Source organism: Sardina pilchardus, chromosome 20 (genome assembly GCF_963854185.1).
Source record: "Sardina pilchardus chromosome 20, fSarPil1.1, whole genome shotgun sequence".
Taxonomy (NCBI): domain Eukaryota; kingdom Metazoa; phylum Chordata; class Actinopteri; order Clupeiformes; family Clupeidae; genus Sardina; species Sardina pilchardus.
In genome coordinates this window covers 29,616,622-29,632,915 of record NC_085013.1, presented here as the reverse complement: position 1 = coordinate 29,632,915, position 16,294 = coordinate 29,616,622, and the positions used below count along the sequence as shown (strand labels likewise).

General features: G+C 50.3%; 1 protein-coding gene across 1 annotated transcript in view; it reads left to right on the top strand.

The window, feature by feature from the left end:
* nhsl1a (NHS-like 1a) overlaps positions 1-12,772 on the top strand; it is a 30,418-nt gene extending 17,646 nt beyond the window's left edge. Inside the window, exons 7-9 of the mRNA XM_062522201.1 lie at positions 1,032-4,958; positions 7,112-7,265; positions 10,345-12,772. Of these exons, the coding sequence (XP_062378185.1) occupies positions 1,032-4,958; positions 7,112-7,265; positions 10,345-11,227 (4,964 nt within the window). The 3' untranslated portion in view covers positions 11,228-12,772. The remainder of the gene's footprint in view (positions 1-1,031; positions 4,959-7,111; positions 7,266-10,344) is intronic.
* The last annotated feature ends 3,522 nt before the right edge of the window (positions 12,773-16,294 follow it).

Here is a 16,294-nt window from a genome sequence, read left to right as displayed (position 1 = left end):
TTACAATTAGGACACAGTGTAACCGTCGCAACTTCTAGTTGCATGTCAGTCACCATTATTTTAAGCCCGCCTACCGGCTCTATACACAATGTGATTGGTCCAGTGATTCTGCCAAAGCCCAGCTCCCAAGCTCTACAGAGAGTTTCTAGACTGACCCGGGCAGCAAATTAGATTTGCTGCCGCTAGGGGCGTCTAGAATTCTAGGCTAATATTAGAATTCATTTGAAAGCCATTGGGTAAAATCATGTATTGTGACACAGAGGCGTCATTCGGAAGAGAACAGAGCTCCCTTTCATCACTGGCCATTTCGTCCACAGTTCAAATCTAAATCTAAAAAAAGAGCAAAGTAAACATTGGATGGATGGATGGATTTATGATAACACACTGACCTACAGGGCGGGATTCCCACCTAAATCTGATGGAATTAAACATTGTACACACAAGCAGATCCGATTTGACTTGGCCTTCACCCCACCCGCCTCCCCTCCCACTAGTTGTCCCTTTAGCCTTAGCGTTTAGCGTGTTAGCCTTAGCGTTTAGCGTGTTTCATGTGCTAATCTCCTCACTAGTGCTGTAGCATGGGCGCCCCGTTTGTTATACCCCCCATCAGGGTAATCCTTTAACTCCCTCTTGAGATCCAGCTACATGCTGAATGAGTAATTGGGTAAAGCTTGTTTCCGTTTCCCAAATCTGCCGAATTTTGGTGGATTTGGGTTAGCCGAAGGTTTGTGTGAGAGTTGAGGGATTGAGCAGGATTTCTGTGACGTGATTTACAGTATATTAAGGATCTGCTACTGGGTTTATGTAATCTACTGTTTGGCAGGTTTTTGCCATTTATATTTCTGTAGCCATTTTCTGAATAGACGTTTCTGTACTCCCTATGTGGAGATGTGATTTTCATTTGAAAACTTGGCTAACCTAATTATTGAGATAACAGTGTCGTGCTGGTATTAGTGCTGTATATTTTCTCTAACATGCTGTATTATTGCCTGAGTTTCATCCGTCTGCTCTCATCCCTGTGAACTCCTCAGCGCCGCACGGTCAGGACGATGCCCGAGCCCACTCCATGTATCTGCCGGGTCAGTACTCGTCTCTGGGCCGGACCCGGACCAGCAGCACCAACTCCACCCTGCGGCACTCTCTGACGCGCGACTCCAGCTGCCAGACGGAGGAGGTGAAGACGGTGCCGCCGTCCATGCGCCGCATCCGTGCCCAGCGCGGCCAGGGCATCGCCGCCCAGATGGCCAACGTCTCCACGTCCTCCTCCGGGAGCCTGTCGGCCGCCAGCGACTGCACCGGCCTCCTCGTCTTCCCCCCCCCGCAGGCACAGCAGGCCAACAGCAACAGCAGTGACCAGGGCTTCCACAGCCTGCCCCGGCCCGGGGCCAGACCCGCCGGACAGTGCGACTCTGGCAACTACGCCGTCGGCCATTACCGCATGACCAACGGCTCGTCACACACCCTGCCCCACCAGGTGGCCGTCGGACAGGCCAGCGACCACTCCCTGCATCCGGCCGCCTCTCTGCGGACCAACGGGTTGGCCAGCCCCAAGTTCCAGGGCTCCTCCCCCGGCGACTACACGGGTCTTTTCAACGGCTCCGCCCCTCTCAGCGCCAACGGGACGCTGCTAAACCCGGCGGACTTCGAGGGCTCGGCGTACGAGAACGCCGGCATCTACATGCCGTCCACGGAGCCCTTCCCCGTGGACGGCCCGCCGAGCACGCCCGGCTCGTCCCGCTGCCAGTCCACCGCCTCCGTGTCCACCACGGGCGTCGCCACGGAGACGGAGTCGCAGTGCAGCACGCTGGACGGTCGCCACGGCGGCAGCAGCAGCCCGAGCTACACGCGCCGCGAGTCCAGCAGCAGCACGCAGAGCTGCGGCACGCTGACCTCCGACCCCTGGGGCTACGACAACGTCACGCCGCCGCCCCTCAAGCCCGACCTCGCGTCCGGCTGCTCGTCCCCCGTCCACCACCTGTACGCCAGCTCCGAGCACTCGCCCAACAAGACGGACTCCAGCTCGCTGTACTCCGTGGACAATGAGGGCTACTACACGTCCATGCGGCTGGACTCCGGCCTCAAGTCGCACAGCCACAGCTGCATCGACCGCGCGGACCGCGCCGAGCAGGCCGGGCGCGACATCTACGAGTGCCGCAAGCACCACAGCCAGGATGACCGCATCAGCCTGGGCAGCAGCAAGTCTCTGAGCCGGAGCATCTCGCTGCGCAAGGCCAAGAAGCCTCCGCGCCCGCCTGCCCGCACCGACTCCCTCCGCCGCAAAGCGCGTGTTCAGCACCTCAGCGAGTCGCTGCTCAACGAGAAGCTCATCTCCAGCCTGCAGCACTCGCTCCAGGCGCGCAGCCACAGCACCTCGCTGACCGGGCGCGGCCCCTCGGGCGGCGGTGATTTCGAGGACCCCTGGGTGCTGCGGCCGAGGAGCCACAGCAACGTGAGCGCGGCGAGCAGCGGAATGTCCGCGCCGGCCGCTATGTGTCACGGTCCGGTCGCGCTCAGCGACACCAGCAGCCAGCGCTCGGACTACACCGAGTCGTGGGACTTCCGCTCGGACAAAGGGCCCGCGCAGTCGCCCAGCAACGGCGTGACCGACGACAGCTTGACCAACGGCGCTGTGAGTCACGCTGCCGTGACCAATGGCGTGATGGGCGGCGACGGCGTGACCAATGGCGTGATGGGCGGCGACGGCGTGACCAATGGCGGCATGCCCGCTGATCTCATGACCGACGGCTCCTCTCGGAACGGTCACAAGATGTGCCTGCCGCTGGCGCACGTCAACACGGTCAACGGGCCGAGATCGAAGACCTCCTCGCCCGAGAAGATGCACCGCCTGACGTCGCCCTCTAGTGGCTACTCCAGCCAGTCCAACACCCCCACCACAGGGACCCCCACCACGTCAGGCCTGAGGGCCAAGTCCCCCGGCGCCGGGAAGCCCAAGCCCAAGCCCAAGCCCAAGGTGCCGGAGAGGTCATCCTCGCTGCTGTCCTCTCTCTCCGTGTCGTCTTCGTCCACTTCTCTGTCCTCCACCACCTCTGACACGGGCAAGCTCCCCTCGCCCCCCCCTCCTCCACCTCTCCCTGGCCCCACTCCACCCGCCTCGCCCTCCGCCACCTTCGACTCTCCGCCTCCAACCGCGGACAGCCCGACATGTGACGCTACTCTGTCACCTCCGCTCACCCCTCAGGCATCGGTCGTCAGCAGTGACCGGACGTCGTCTCCCCCCACGACTCCAGCTGCAGCAGAGATGAGTATGGAGACCTTGTACTCATCGCCCGGCTTTCCTTCCCCCCCGCCGCCACTAGAGGTCACTCTGGAGTCCCTGTTGCAGTGTGGCAGCACCTCCCCGCTCCCACCTCCCCCTCCACCTCCTCCTCTCCCTTCCAGCCCCACCTCGCCATCTGGCCTGCCCACGCCCCCTCCTCTGCCACCGTTGCTGGGCATGGGACCTCCATCTGCCCCCCTCTTCAGGCTGCCCTCCAGACCTGTGCAGCAGGCAGTGGGCATGGAGAAGATGACCACGCCGCCGGCCAGCCCCGGTCACCATGACAACACCGCCATGTGGCCGAGGCCGCTGATCACGGCGGAGGCTCTGCAGATGGTCCAGCTGCGGTCCGTCAAGAACCTCAAGGTGCTGGAGGACCAAGACGAGGAACCGACAGCTTTGCCCAGCGCAGGGGAACACGTGCAGGAACTGGTTCATGAGGAAAAGGTTCTGGAGCTGGAGGAACTGAAGAAGTCAGTCTTCCCTGTTCACCTGTCACTGACCACATGCTCCAGTCCAATTGAGAATGGAATGGAATTTCCTCCTTCTCCACTGAGGGAACGCCTGGTGATTCCAGACAGGGAGAACCTTCAGATGATTCAAGACACAGAGAACCTTCAGATGATTCCTGACACAGAGAACCCTCTGGTGATTCCAGACAATGAGACCCCTCTGGTGATACTAGACAGGGAGAACCCTCTGGTGATTCTAGACAGAGAGAACCCTCTGGTGATTCCAGACACAGAGAACCCAGTGATTACTCTAGGCAGAGAGAACCCTCTGGTTGTTCCAGACACAGAGAACCCAGTGATTACTCTAGACAGAGAGACCCCTCTGGTGGTTCCAGACACAGAGAACCCAGTGATTACTCTAGACAGAGAGAACCCTCTGGTGGTTCCAGAGATTGCCAGTGTCGCTGAGGCTGTGGAAAAGGGCCCAATGTGCAACGGACAATCCGACGATCACGTCTCAGAAGCTCATGATGAGTCTACTGGAGAGCCATCAGTGCAGCCAGATGACAAAGCCATGTCACTGGAGAGTCAGAGTCCCCCCACGGCCTCCCCTGTCACCCCTCGAAAGGAGAGTCAGAGTCCCCCCATGGCCTCTCCTGTCACCCCTCTAAAGGAGAGTCAGAGTCCCCCCATGGCCTCCCCTGTCACCCCTCAAAAGGAGAGTCAGAGTCCCCCCACAGCCTCCCCTGTCACCCCTCTAAAGGAGAGTCAGACTCCCCCCACAGCCTCCCCTGTCACCCCTCGAAAGGAGAAGCCCCCCGTCTCCCCCAACAAGCCCAAGCTCTCATTGTTCGTCCCTCTGCTCCCCACGACGACATCCTTGGAGTGTGTCCAGGTGCTGACCGCCGAGAGCCCCGTTTCCTCCAGCCCGGTCGCCTCCAGCCCAGACGGCCCCCCTCTGTTCGAGGTCAGCGGCGGCCAGTGCTTCACCCTGCACCAGGAGGACGGGGAGGACAGCGACTCGGGCAGCTCCACGCCCATGCTGCTGACGCAGAGGAGGGACTCGCTGAGCAGCGAGCTGTCGTCCGAGGGGATGCCCCCGGGGATGCACATCCAGGACCTGCTGATCCAGGAGCAGGACCTCGGCCTGAGCGACGAGAGGAGCACGTCGGACGAGGATGACCAGGCCGCCAGCTCAGGGTCCTCTGGCTCCAGGGAGGAGGAACAGGGTGAGTTAAACTACTGGGCCTTTTGGTTCTAGGAGGAACAGAGGGAGTTAAACTACTGGGCCTTTTGGTTCTAGGAGGAACAGAGGGAGTTAAACTACTGGGCCTTTTGGTTCTAGGAGGAACAGGGTGAGTTAAACTACTGGGCCTTTTGGTTCTAGGAGGAACAGAGGGAGTTAAACTACTGGGCCTTTTGGTTCTAGGAGGAACAGGGTGAGTTAAACTACTGGGCCTTTTGGTTCTAGGAGGAACAGAGGGAGTTAAACTACTGGGCCTTTTGCTTTTAGGAGAAGGCAGGAGGAACAGAGTTAAACTACTGGGCCTTTTGTTTTTAGGAGAAAGGCAAAGAAAAGCCCAATCCTGCTTCCTTCATGGTGCATCACATTTATTGAACTGACATTTTGATCACTTAGATGAGATCAGATGGGATTAGATTCAACTTTATTGTCATTGTGCAGAGTACAAGTACAAAGACAACAAAATGCAGTTTGCGTCTAACCAGAAGTGAAAAAAACAATGTGATATACAAGTATAGACAGGTGGTTCATTTACAGGACAAGAAATATAGTGCAGTGTAGACAGTAGTATACTTTACCATCACTCTGAAATGTCAGGTCAGACCTCTAGAATCCCTCTGAAATGTCAGGTCAGACCTCTAGAATCCCTCTGAAACGTCAGGTCAGACCTCTAGAATCCCTCTGAAACGTCAGGTCAGACCTCTAGAATCCCTCTGAAATGTCAGGTCAGTAAATGGACTGCCCTGTGGAGGAGGAAGTGTTGTGCTTTTCTTCCCGTCGTCTTCTGAGTTGTTTTAGTGAAATAGCTGTTCCTGCAATACACTCCATCAAGGTGGGCAGGCTCCTCTCATGTGTTGTTTCTATGGAAAGCTAGTCTATCAAATGGAATAAATCCCTGAATATGAAAATACACAACAAGTGATTAAGAACGAACATATTGAACTTTCATATTTGGGAAGGATGTTTAGATGCAATATACATTTATTTTAGAGTTATGAATATAAATATTTCATTTGCCATCAAGTCTGTATTTGATCATTTCCCCACTGAAGTATAGAACTATTGCACGCTGACCAACTAGGAGATCACGTTAGATAACAACACCACACGATACAGCACAATGTGGACTTCTATCCGATGCGTCCTCGTTAGAATGTAAACGGCTCTAGAAGTCCCTGGTCGCTGTGTCCACTGCAGCTGTGGCTCTCGCTGCCACAGTAGGTGGGTGGTCAGATGGAGAGTCATGAATAGAGGGCGCCCCCCCCCCCCCCCCCCCCTCTAAAGCAAGCTGAAGCTGTCTCTCTGTGGGCTGCTGTGATCCCCCCCATCCCTCCCCCCGACCTCCTTATGGTCAGTGATGACACACAGCTTATTGAGCTTTACTGTAGCCTCTAACACACAGCAGCATCCTCCCCCACAGATAAGTACAGCCAAGCAAGCCATCTTCCTCCAGCATAACTACTGTAAATGAGGGTCTCTCTCTTCATCTCTCTCTCTCTCTCTCTCTCTCTCTCTCTCTCTCTCTCTCGCTCTCTCTCTTTCTCTCTCTTCATATCTTCCTCCAGCATAACTAAATGAGGGTCTCTCTCTTCATCTTTCTCTCTCTTTCTCTCTCTTCATATCTTCCTCCATCCTCCTCCTCATATACAGTAGTTGGATCTCTCGTTCTCTTATGCTAGCTGTTGTTGGCTTGCGTGCTGATTGGTCAGGCTTGAGTGTTCACTTGACTGTATGAATTTAAGGAGCGCGAGAGGAGCGTAGCGAGAGCAGGAGACGAGGAGACGAGAGATGGAATATGCTCCAGTAGCCTCTGGGGTTCCCTACGCACAGATGGAGTGGAGAGAGAAGGAGAGAGAAAGAGAAGGAGGAATCCAGAGAGGAAAAAAGAGAGAGGGAGTGAGAAATATAGGGAGGGAGTGAAAGAGAGAGCGGGGGGGGGGGGGGGGCTGAGCAAGAGACATGCGTAATCGCAAAAGCAGAGTGAATAAATAATTTAAAGCATGGAAGAGTTGGGGAGCCTTCTGCAGGCTTCTCTCTGAGTGAGTGTGAGAGTGTGAGAGTGTGTGTGTGTGTGTGTGTGTGTGCTCTGGTGGGGGAACTGCAGCTGACATGCGTCTCTCTGTCCCCCGGCTGTGGTAGGCGTGGTGGCGGACTCTCCCCACAGCAGCGCCACACTGGACACCAGCAGCACCATCAGCACCATCAGCAGCAGCTCCAGCAGTGGGGCGCACGGAGACATGGGCACCCCCACTCGCCCCCGCACCACCGAGGACCTCTTCGCCGTCATACACAGGTACAGTACAGCTCCCAACGCTCTTACACACGTCTTCTGCTGTCGCTTATGGTGTCTCTTGTTGTTCAATGTTATCATCTCCTTACACACTCATGTTGGATCTTTCTTCTGCTGTCTCTTATGGTGTTCAATGTTATCATCTCCTTACACACTCATGTTGGATCTTTCTTCTGCTCTCTCTTATGGTGTTCAATGTTATCATCTCTTTACACACTCATGTTGGATCTTTCTTCTGCTGTCTCTTATGGTGTTCAATGTTATCATCTCCTTACACACTCATGTTGGATCTTTCTTCTGCAGTCTCTTATGGTGTTCAATGTTATCATCTCTTTACACACTCATGTTGGATCTTTCTTCTGCTGTCTCTTATGGTGTTCAATGTTATCATCTCTTTACACACTCATGTTGGATCTTTCTTCTGCTCTCTCTTATGGTGTTCAATGTTATCATCTCTTTACACACTCATGTTGGATCTTTCTTCTGCTCTCTCTTATGGTGTTCAATGTTATCATCTCTTTACACACTCATGTTGGATCTTTCTTCTGCTCTCTCTTATGGTGTTCAATGTTATCATCTCTTTACACACTCATGTTGCATCTTTCTTCTGCAGTCTCTTATGGTGTTCAATGTTATCATCTCTTTACACACTCATGTTGGATCTTTCTTCTGCTCTCTCTTATGGTGTTCAATGTTATCATCTCTTTACACACTCATGTTGGATCTTTCTTCTGCTCTCTCTTATGGTGTTCAATGTTATCATCTCTTTACACACTCATGTTGCATCTTTCTTCTGCAGTCTCTTATGGTGTTCAATGTTATCATCTCTTTACACACTCATGTTGGATCTTTCTTCTGCTCTCTCTTATGGTGTTCAATGTTATCACCTCCAAGATCAGATTTGTTGTTGGGGTTTTTTATTATTGATTTAAATTGATAGGGTTAATTTTTGTATTACTTTTAATTTGAGTAGTTCAGTTTCTAACTGTTTTGAAGTTGTCTTGCTCATGTCAAGATGCCTGATACCTCAGAGGTTATTTAATTACTATGGAGAAAACTAATTGACTTATGAGTGTTTATTAATTAGATAATGAACAATTTATCAGCTTGCTGTGGGTGCCCTGGTGCAGTCCCGTGACCTCTAGATGGCTTAGCTAAGTTAATTGCTTTATGGAAATTAATCTGGAGAGATACTTGGCTGGGTGAGAGGTGTTGAGTAAAAATCAATTCTGAGGTCGATACGCACATTTCACTTCAAAGTCTCCCACCTTAGAGAAACACATGTTCCCACTGAGTTATAACAGCAGGCACAGTATTTATACAGCATGTTTGTATCTGTTACTGTTGCATTACCATACATTTAAATCTCCCCATCCCTGGAGTGAGTTTCATTTCCTGTGACATGGCTTCATCATTGGAGGTGTTGACTTTGATATGTCCTGTATTTCTACTATGTCCTGTATTTTTACTTCCTGTATTTCTACTTTGATATGTCCTGTCCACGTCTGCTTACATGTATGTCCTCTTCTGTCCACTCTCTGAAACGTTCTTGTTCCGCTGGAGCAGTGGCCGGCGTCAGACTGTGAACGCCCGCATACAGGCGTGGAATGAGCTGGCTAATAACCGGGTAATTGGCTGGTGATTGTGTCCCTTTAACTAGACTAAAGGAGACCGCAGAGACTAGCGGCTATTAGCCCCCCCAGAGCACCAAACTCCCCCCTCAACTCCCCTGTAGAGAGTACTGTAGTACTGGATAGCTGTGCTTGTGCTGTGGGTGTGACGTGTAGATCGTAGATGTGCACCAGACTGATGGTGTGTACAGTATGAAACGTGAGATGTGGAGTTGTACTTCATAGATGGTAGATGTGTTTCAGACTGATGGTGTGTACAGTATGAAACGTGAGGAGTTGTGCTTCCTAGGCTCGTGTAGTGGCACAGAGATAAGAGACACAGCTCTGTAGTGGCACAGAGAGAAGAGACACAGCTCTGTAGTGGCACAGAGATACTGTAAGAGACACAGCTCTGTAGTGGCACAGAGATACTGTAAGATACACAGCTCTGTGCCCTGGAGGCCGTACACTGCGCACTTTTATTCTTAGCACTTTTTGACACAGTCAATATGCATTAATCAAAGTTTAATATCCCGCATAGAAATTTACATGCTTTGGTGCCTGCCGGCTAGCGCTTGCTATTTCTATCGTGACTGAAATGGAATAAGTGGTGTACCTGGACCGCAGCTTTTAGTCGCTCTCTCTCCGACGCACTGTAGGAGCAGCATAAATATTTGAATCAAAGCGTCAGCATGCAAGTTAATACCCGCATGGCGGTCTCACCTAGGAGGCTCTGTTTTGGGTTAGCGCTGAACTCTTGGCCTGTCTGATGAACTCCAGCCAGCTGGAGCTACTTCACTTACTGTAGGAGATAAACATGAGTTGTGTGTTCTTCCTAGACGATTTACAGTAGGCTACGGCATAACCTCTGTGCTCAGGGAAGTAGTCCAAGGAACTTTGAAGTGTTCCTAAGAGTGTAGATGGATATATATTTAAAGCATACATGTTTATTTAAAGCCATAAATTAATTCCTTTTCATTGAAAGAAGTAACCAACCCATCTCCTGTATGGAGAATCAAAGAAGCTCTTTTAGTTGAGATCAGTATTGTGGGCCTGTGGTGTGTTGTTTCTCCTCTCTTAGTTGAGATCAGTATTGTGGGCCTGTGGTGTGTTGTTTCTCCTCTCTTAGTTGAGATCAGTGTTGTTTGCCTTGTGGTGTCCAAAGGTGTTGTTTTTCACGCCCAAGGACAGCAGTGTCATGGCATTGACCTCATTACTGTTCATTTCACTTCTCGCTTAATTACAAGTGCCTACTGGCCTCTTGAGTAGAACTGTGTGTGTTTGTGTGTGTGTGTGTGTGTGTCAGCTTTAAGTGTGGAGAGCCCTTTATAGCCACTTAGATGTGTGTGTGTTTGGGTAGAGAGTTCAGCACATAGAGGCGTTTAGTGTGGCGGTAAAACAGTGAGGATGGCAGTGCGGTAGCTGCAGTGTCTGACCGTCACCCCTCTGTTCTGTTCTTGTCCACTCCGCAGGTCAAAGAGGAAAGTTCTGGGCCGTGGCGACTGTGAGGAGCTGCTGCTGTCCTCGCCGTCTCCCCCGGTGACCCCGACGGGGTCGTCTCCCGGGGCGACGGCGGCGGCGATGGCGCCCCCCCACCCCTCCTCCCTGTGGCTGGGGCGTCCGGCGGGGTCCATCCAGCGCAGCCTGCGGCGCTCGAGCACCAGCAGCGACAGCTTCAAGGCCCTGCTGCTGAAGAAGGGCAGCCGCGCAGAGGGAAGCTTCCGCATGTCCGCCGCAGAGATGCTCAAGTGCACCGACCCGCGCAAGCAGCGGCCGCCCAGGACCGACGCCTCTTCCTCCTCCTCCTCCTCCTCCTCCTCTTCCTCCGCGTCCTCGTCGCTGTCCGCTCAGCCGCCCTCGTCCTCCTCCTCCTCGCCCTCCCACGCGGCGACGCCCGGTCCGGTGGAGAACGGCGTGAGCGGAGACTCGTCCCGCCTGTCCCCTGGACGCAGTCGCCGCTCCGTGGTGGAGGAGTGGTGGAGAACCGAGGGCCTGACCCATCACCTCGCCTCCTCCTCCTCCTCCTCCTCCTCCTCCTCCCCCGGCCACTGCGCCTCCTCTTTCTCCTTCTCCCCCACCTCCCCCACCTCCCCCGGCGCCGTCTTCATGCCCCCGGGCAAGTCCGCTCGCTCGCGCACGCCCCCGTCTGCCGCCAGCAGCCGGTACAACGCGCGCGGCCGCATCCCCAGCAGCCCCATGACGGCCATCTGCGAGCGCGAGGGAGAGCTGGCCGAGATGAGTGACGGCTACGAGGACCAATGGGAGCCCAGCGCCAGGACAATGGGGCAGCACCGCAGCCCCTTCAGCCTGGCCCTGAGCCCCGGGCCCACACTCTGCAAGGGGGGCAGCGCTTAGGGCCGGAGTGACCCCCCCATCCTCCCTCCCCCCCCCGGACTGCACTGCGCCTGCCGCAAGGGCGCTTTTAAAGACTCTTTAGGATTTAACCACAATTTCACTCTGGACCTCTAAAATCACCTCATTTCTGACTTTTTGTTTTTGTTCCTTTTGAGAAATGGCTCGTGCTAGCCCACCATTGAACACACTCACGCCAACTCTTAACGGTCATCCCTATTGGTTCAGCTGCTTTTCCTTGTCCCTCCATTTTCCTCTGCGATAACGGCCTCACCTCACCGGAAGTTAGCACGGAAGCTAGCACCGTTTCCCCCCCTGTGACATTAACACTGTCGGCCCTTTTTCCATGTGTCACGTCTCTTACGTTTATGCTTGTTTTGCAGGTTAGGGTGTTTGGGTACTTTTTAGGCTTCCTGTTGGCTGTGATGAGTTGGACTTTTGAAGAGGTAATATGAGTGAGAACGGGGAATGAGGGAGTTGAGTGGTTTGGATTGGAATGTTGTAGCAGGGATACATTATTATACTGTATGCATATAGAGTTTGGCTGGAGTTAGCTCTTGGCTAACTAAAAGTTAGCGGGGTGGTGGTGGTGGCATTCTTCGCAGTGATCCAAATGTCACACCGATCGTGTTCTAACGAGTTGAACTCAGGTGTCGGGAGTGGAGCGCTCCATGCTGTGAGAAGGAGCTGAGAGATGGGATGGGAACGTTCATTAGCTGGAGAAGAGAAGGTGAGGAACAGACACAAGGAAGGACTCTTTGCAAAGGGGGTTTGTGGAGAAGCTGGTAGAGCTTTTGTTTCAGATTGTAGATTTGCACTAAATTACTGTCTCTTTTCTGACGTGTGCCGTCGTGTTCAGCAGTCCTTGATTCGAGTGGGGATCCAGTTAAGCAATTGAGCTTCTGAATACCATTGAGTTTTATTAAAGGTATTTAGTAGCCATGTCTGAAAGTAAAAAAACAAAATGACATGCAGTTAAAACGTATGCTGTATATATTTACCAATAATATTAAGCCCTATTATCCTGTAAGTCTTAGACTTCTTTTCTATCATTGCCCAAAGTCAGTACTTTGATTCATGATAGCATGTGGTTGCTATGGACATAACCATGAATAAAGATAAGCATTTTTAAAAGGAAATTACTGGGCCATACCTTGTAAAAACAATCAACGCTTTAATGAGATTCAAGCCCCTACACACACACACACACACACACACACACACACACACTCATCCAATTTTATTATCCAACAGATGGTTTCGTAAATGAGTAGGACAATGTCAATATCAATGTCAAGCAACACCCATGTCCTTTGTCATTGGCCTTGGAGAAGAAGAAGAAAAAGATCCCAACTTTGTACATTTTTTTATACCTTTTATTTTGAACAGGGGGAGTACTTTGTAGTGTTTAGCACACTGAGATCCCAGACAATCCCAGTTGTATAGAGAGAGTACTAGGTGTGGGCCTCTGGGTGCAGAGGCAGGAGCTAGAGCTATCGAGAGGAGAAGCCTGTATGCTGACCTGAAGTTTATCTGTAATAAACAACATGGTGGTATTCCTGTGTGGTGTCCTCTGCTGCCTCACATCACAGATATATGGATTAAAGGGACGCTTCCCAAACTTTACCTTCAGTCCCAGTGTGAACATCACAGACATATGGGTTAAAGGGATGCTTCCCAAACTTTACCTTCAGGCCCCGTGTGAACATCACAGATATATGGATTAAAGGGATGCTTCCCAAACTTTACCTTCAGGCCCCGTGTGAACATCACAGATATATGGATTAAAGGGGGGCTTCCCAAACTTTACCTTCAGGCCCCGTGTGAACATCACAGATATATGGATTAAAGGAGTGCTTCCCAAACTTTACCTTCAGTCCCAGTGTGAACATCACAGATATATGGTTAAAGGGGTGCTTCCCAAACTTTACCTTTCAGGCCCGTCTTTGACAACAAGAAAGGAAACGTGCCTTCCATGCAACCTCATGGCACAATGATTTGAGTTATTTCCTGTTTTTAACTGCAAAATAGAGACATATTTCTACAGTATAAAGACAGCCTTAGATATATATCTATAGCTGCTCCGGCTTCTTACAGCTCATCAAAAATAATTTCAAAACATATTTACAGGACATTATTTAATAAGATTGCTAGCTTTTCGTATAGCCAATATGGCAGTTGTGAGTATCTGCTAATCAAGTGTGTTTATTGTTTGCTAGTCATGTTGCTACTTTTAGATGTAACCACAGTGATGTCTCCTCAAGCACATCAGTAATGGTGACCCTCCACCTCATGGTGCAGAGATTTGATCATGTGTGTCTGACCTCTCCTGTATGCTTTTGCATTCTAAAAACATGGTGAAGTATATTTGAGTACAACACAAATGTCTTTACGTAGACCTCTCGAAATACACAGTTGCTTAAAAACATCCCTTTCATACTGTAATCCATGGACCCCTGACACACGTAGGGGATTGAGCTTCCCTGTGCGCTCCATAGTGTTTGTCTTGAGGTGGAGGGAGTTGCCATGGCCACGCTCCTCAGACGACAAGTAGGAATTTCCTGCATTTCCGGTCGCTGGGGTTGGCAGTAAGTGATGCATGGCTGTACACACTGGACCAGGAAGGACCAGAGAAGCACTTCCTGATCCGTGGTGAAACCAACACTTCTTTTTTTCATTTGATTTTTTTTCAGGAAACTTGCCTGAAAGAGGACACATACAGTACCCAAACCAGTCAAGCACCAGAGCAACACATTCCTATACTGATACTCTTGCACATTTGTGGTGAGGAATGAAACTGATACAGTATGAACATCTATTCCTTGTGCTGTTTTAAAGGTGCTCTAAGCCATGTTGGATAACATCACTTCTGCTGACGTTCAAACAAAACCGTGAGCTACAGTAGCCCGCCCCTTCCTCCTGTACAACTGAACTCTCCATCTCGTCTGGGATTGGCTGGACCAGTTGATCATGTGTCATGGTCCAGGCTGGAGCAGGTTGATTTGGTGGCCATTTCTGGAGCCGGGGCGGTCCACAGAGACGGCGTTTTTTAACAGTGTGTTCAGAACACGTGCAGCTGGCAGAGGGTGAAGAGATGTTTGCAGTATGCGACAAAAAATGTGTTAGCTTAGAAACCGCACAACATCGCGTACAGTACCTTTAACATGCTATATACTGCCTCTGCATAACATCGCGTACAGCACCTCTATATACTGCCTCCGCATAACATCGCGTACAGTGCCTTTAACATTCTATATACTGCCTCTGCTTAACATCACGTACAGTACCTTTAACATTCTATACTGCCTCTGCATAACATCGCGTACAGTACCTTTAACATTCTATACTGCCTCTGCATATCATCGCGTACAGTACCTTTAACATGCTATATACTGCCTCTGCATAAGATCGCGTACAGTGCCTTTAACATGCTATATACTGCCTCTGCATAAGATCGCGTACAGTGCCTTTAACATGCTATATACTGCCTCTGCATAACATCGCGTACAGTGCCTTTAACATTCTATATACTGCCTCTGTCCTGAGGGCAAAACATGACCTGATTTCACTAAACCTCAGAAAGAAGGCAGCTCATTTAAATTTTAAAATAGAAATCTATTTTGCATGAAGGAACAAACTGTCAATCATAAGGTTAACGTAAAACTGGTTTCCCTGCTGTTTTCTGTAAACAAATACCTCATAATTCAATGGACAACATTCAGCTTCCTCCACAAAATGCTGGTTTGTCAGACCTCACTCAGTAGCACATTTTATAAAAAAGTTCCAGTGTGGGATTGAGTGTGTGTGTGTGTGTGTGTGGAGATGTGTGAATGTTTGTGTGTGGTCTGTGTATGTGTGTAACTGTATGTCGGATGTACAAAGGAAATCAAGTCAATGGAAAGTCATGTGTGGCTGTCTTCAAGACAAGCGGCAACATTCAATACTAAACAATGAAGCCAACATGGAAGGTCCATAACCTGCAGTACCTTAAAGGCCCATCAGGGGTGGGTTCCAAGAGTGAGTCCAGAACCCCTAGTTACAGTAAAATGTCCAACTTCACAGCAGAAATGGATATAAAATCTGGTATCCAAAACGGTTTGGACTAAAAAAAAAAGGGTTTCTTTTTTAATGACAACTCCCAACTGTTTAAATGGTAGATTCCATTTAAATTACATTTAACATGAATGAGCTGAAGGTTCGAAACAAGATGACGGACCAAACACGTCACTAACGGCTGTGTTGGTATGTTACCTGTTTGACTTTTAACCGCATAGATTTTTCAGAAGTGAGAAAGCAAGAAAGAGACACTGTTCTAGCCAATAGTATAGTTATTGTAACAAGCAATAATGTCTGGTGTGAATTATGAGTTGCCTCTCAGCCCTTAGCCCGTTGGCTTACATCAGGCAGCAGAACAAACATGGCGGCGCCCTTACTTGGGAAAATCCGTTTAGCTCATTGTCCTTCAGCAACAAGGTCACACAGCATGCTTGTTACGTTATGGTAACTTATTACAGTGTTATTTCTCAACAGTAAATGATCATTAAAACAATCAGGTGTGAACTGGTAATCAATTCCACTGATGGGTACAAAGATAAAGGACCGTAAACGCCAGCCGACTGCTGATATTAGCCAATTGTTGATCATTGATGATCATTTTGAGCATAGATTTACACATCGTCACAATGTGGTAAACACATTATCCATCAACACCTGCTCTTCATATCACCTATGGGTGGTGCTGGTGCCACAAAGGTTATGGCCACTGATTTACACAGGCTCAATACAACCCAAAGCCTACAGAATTTCACATGGCTGATGGCTGTTGGTGAGTTTTGTGCCAACAAATGTGTGGTTAGCTGGTATGGTAGACTTAAAACTATTGGATTCATTAATTTATCGAAAATCCAAATAGAACATTTATCAACAAGATACCAGCGTTATGCTTCTGCACTAAAATGATTTTTGAATGATGAAAAGGTTTTCAAGCACACTCTGAATGCATTCCCTTTAACCTCAACACATTACTTACATTTCAGTGCAAGTGTAGTTAAAAAACAGAGACGAAGCATG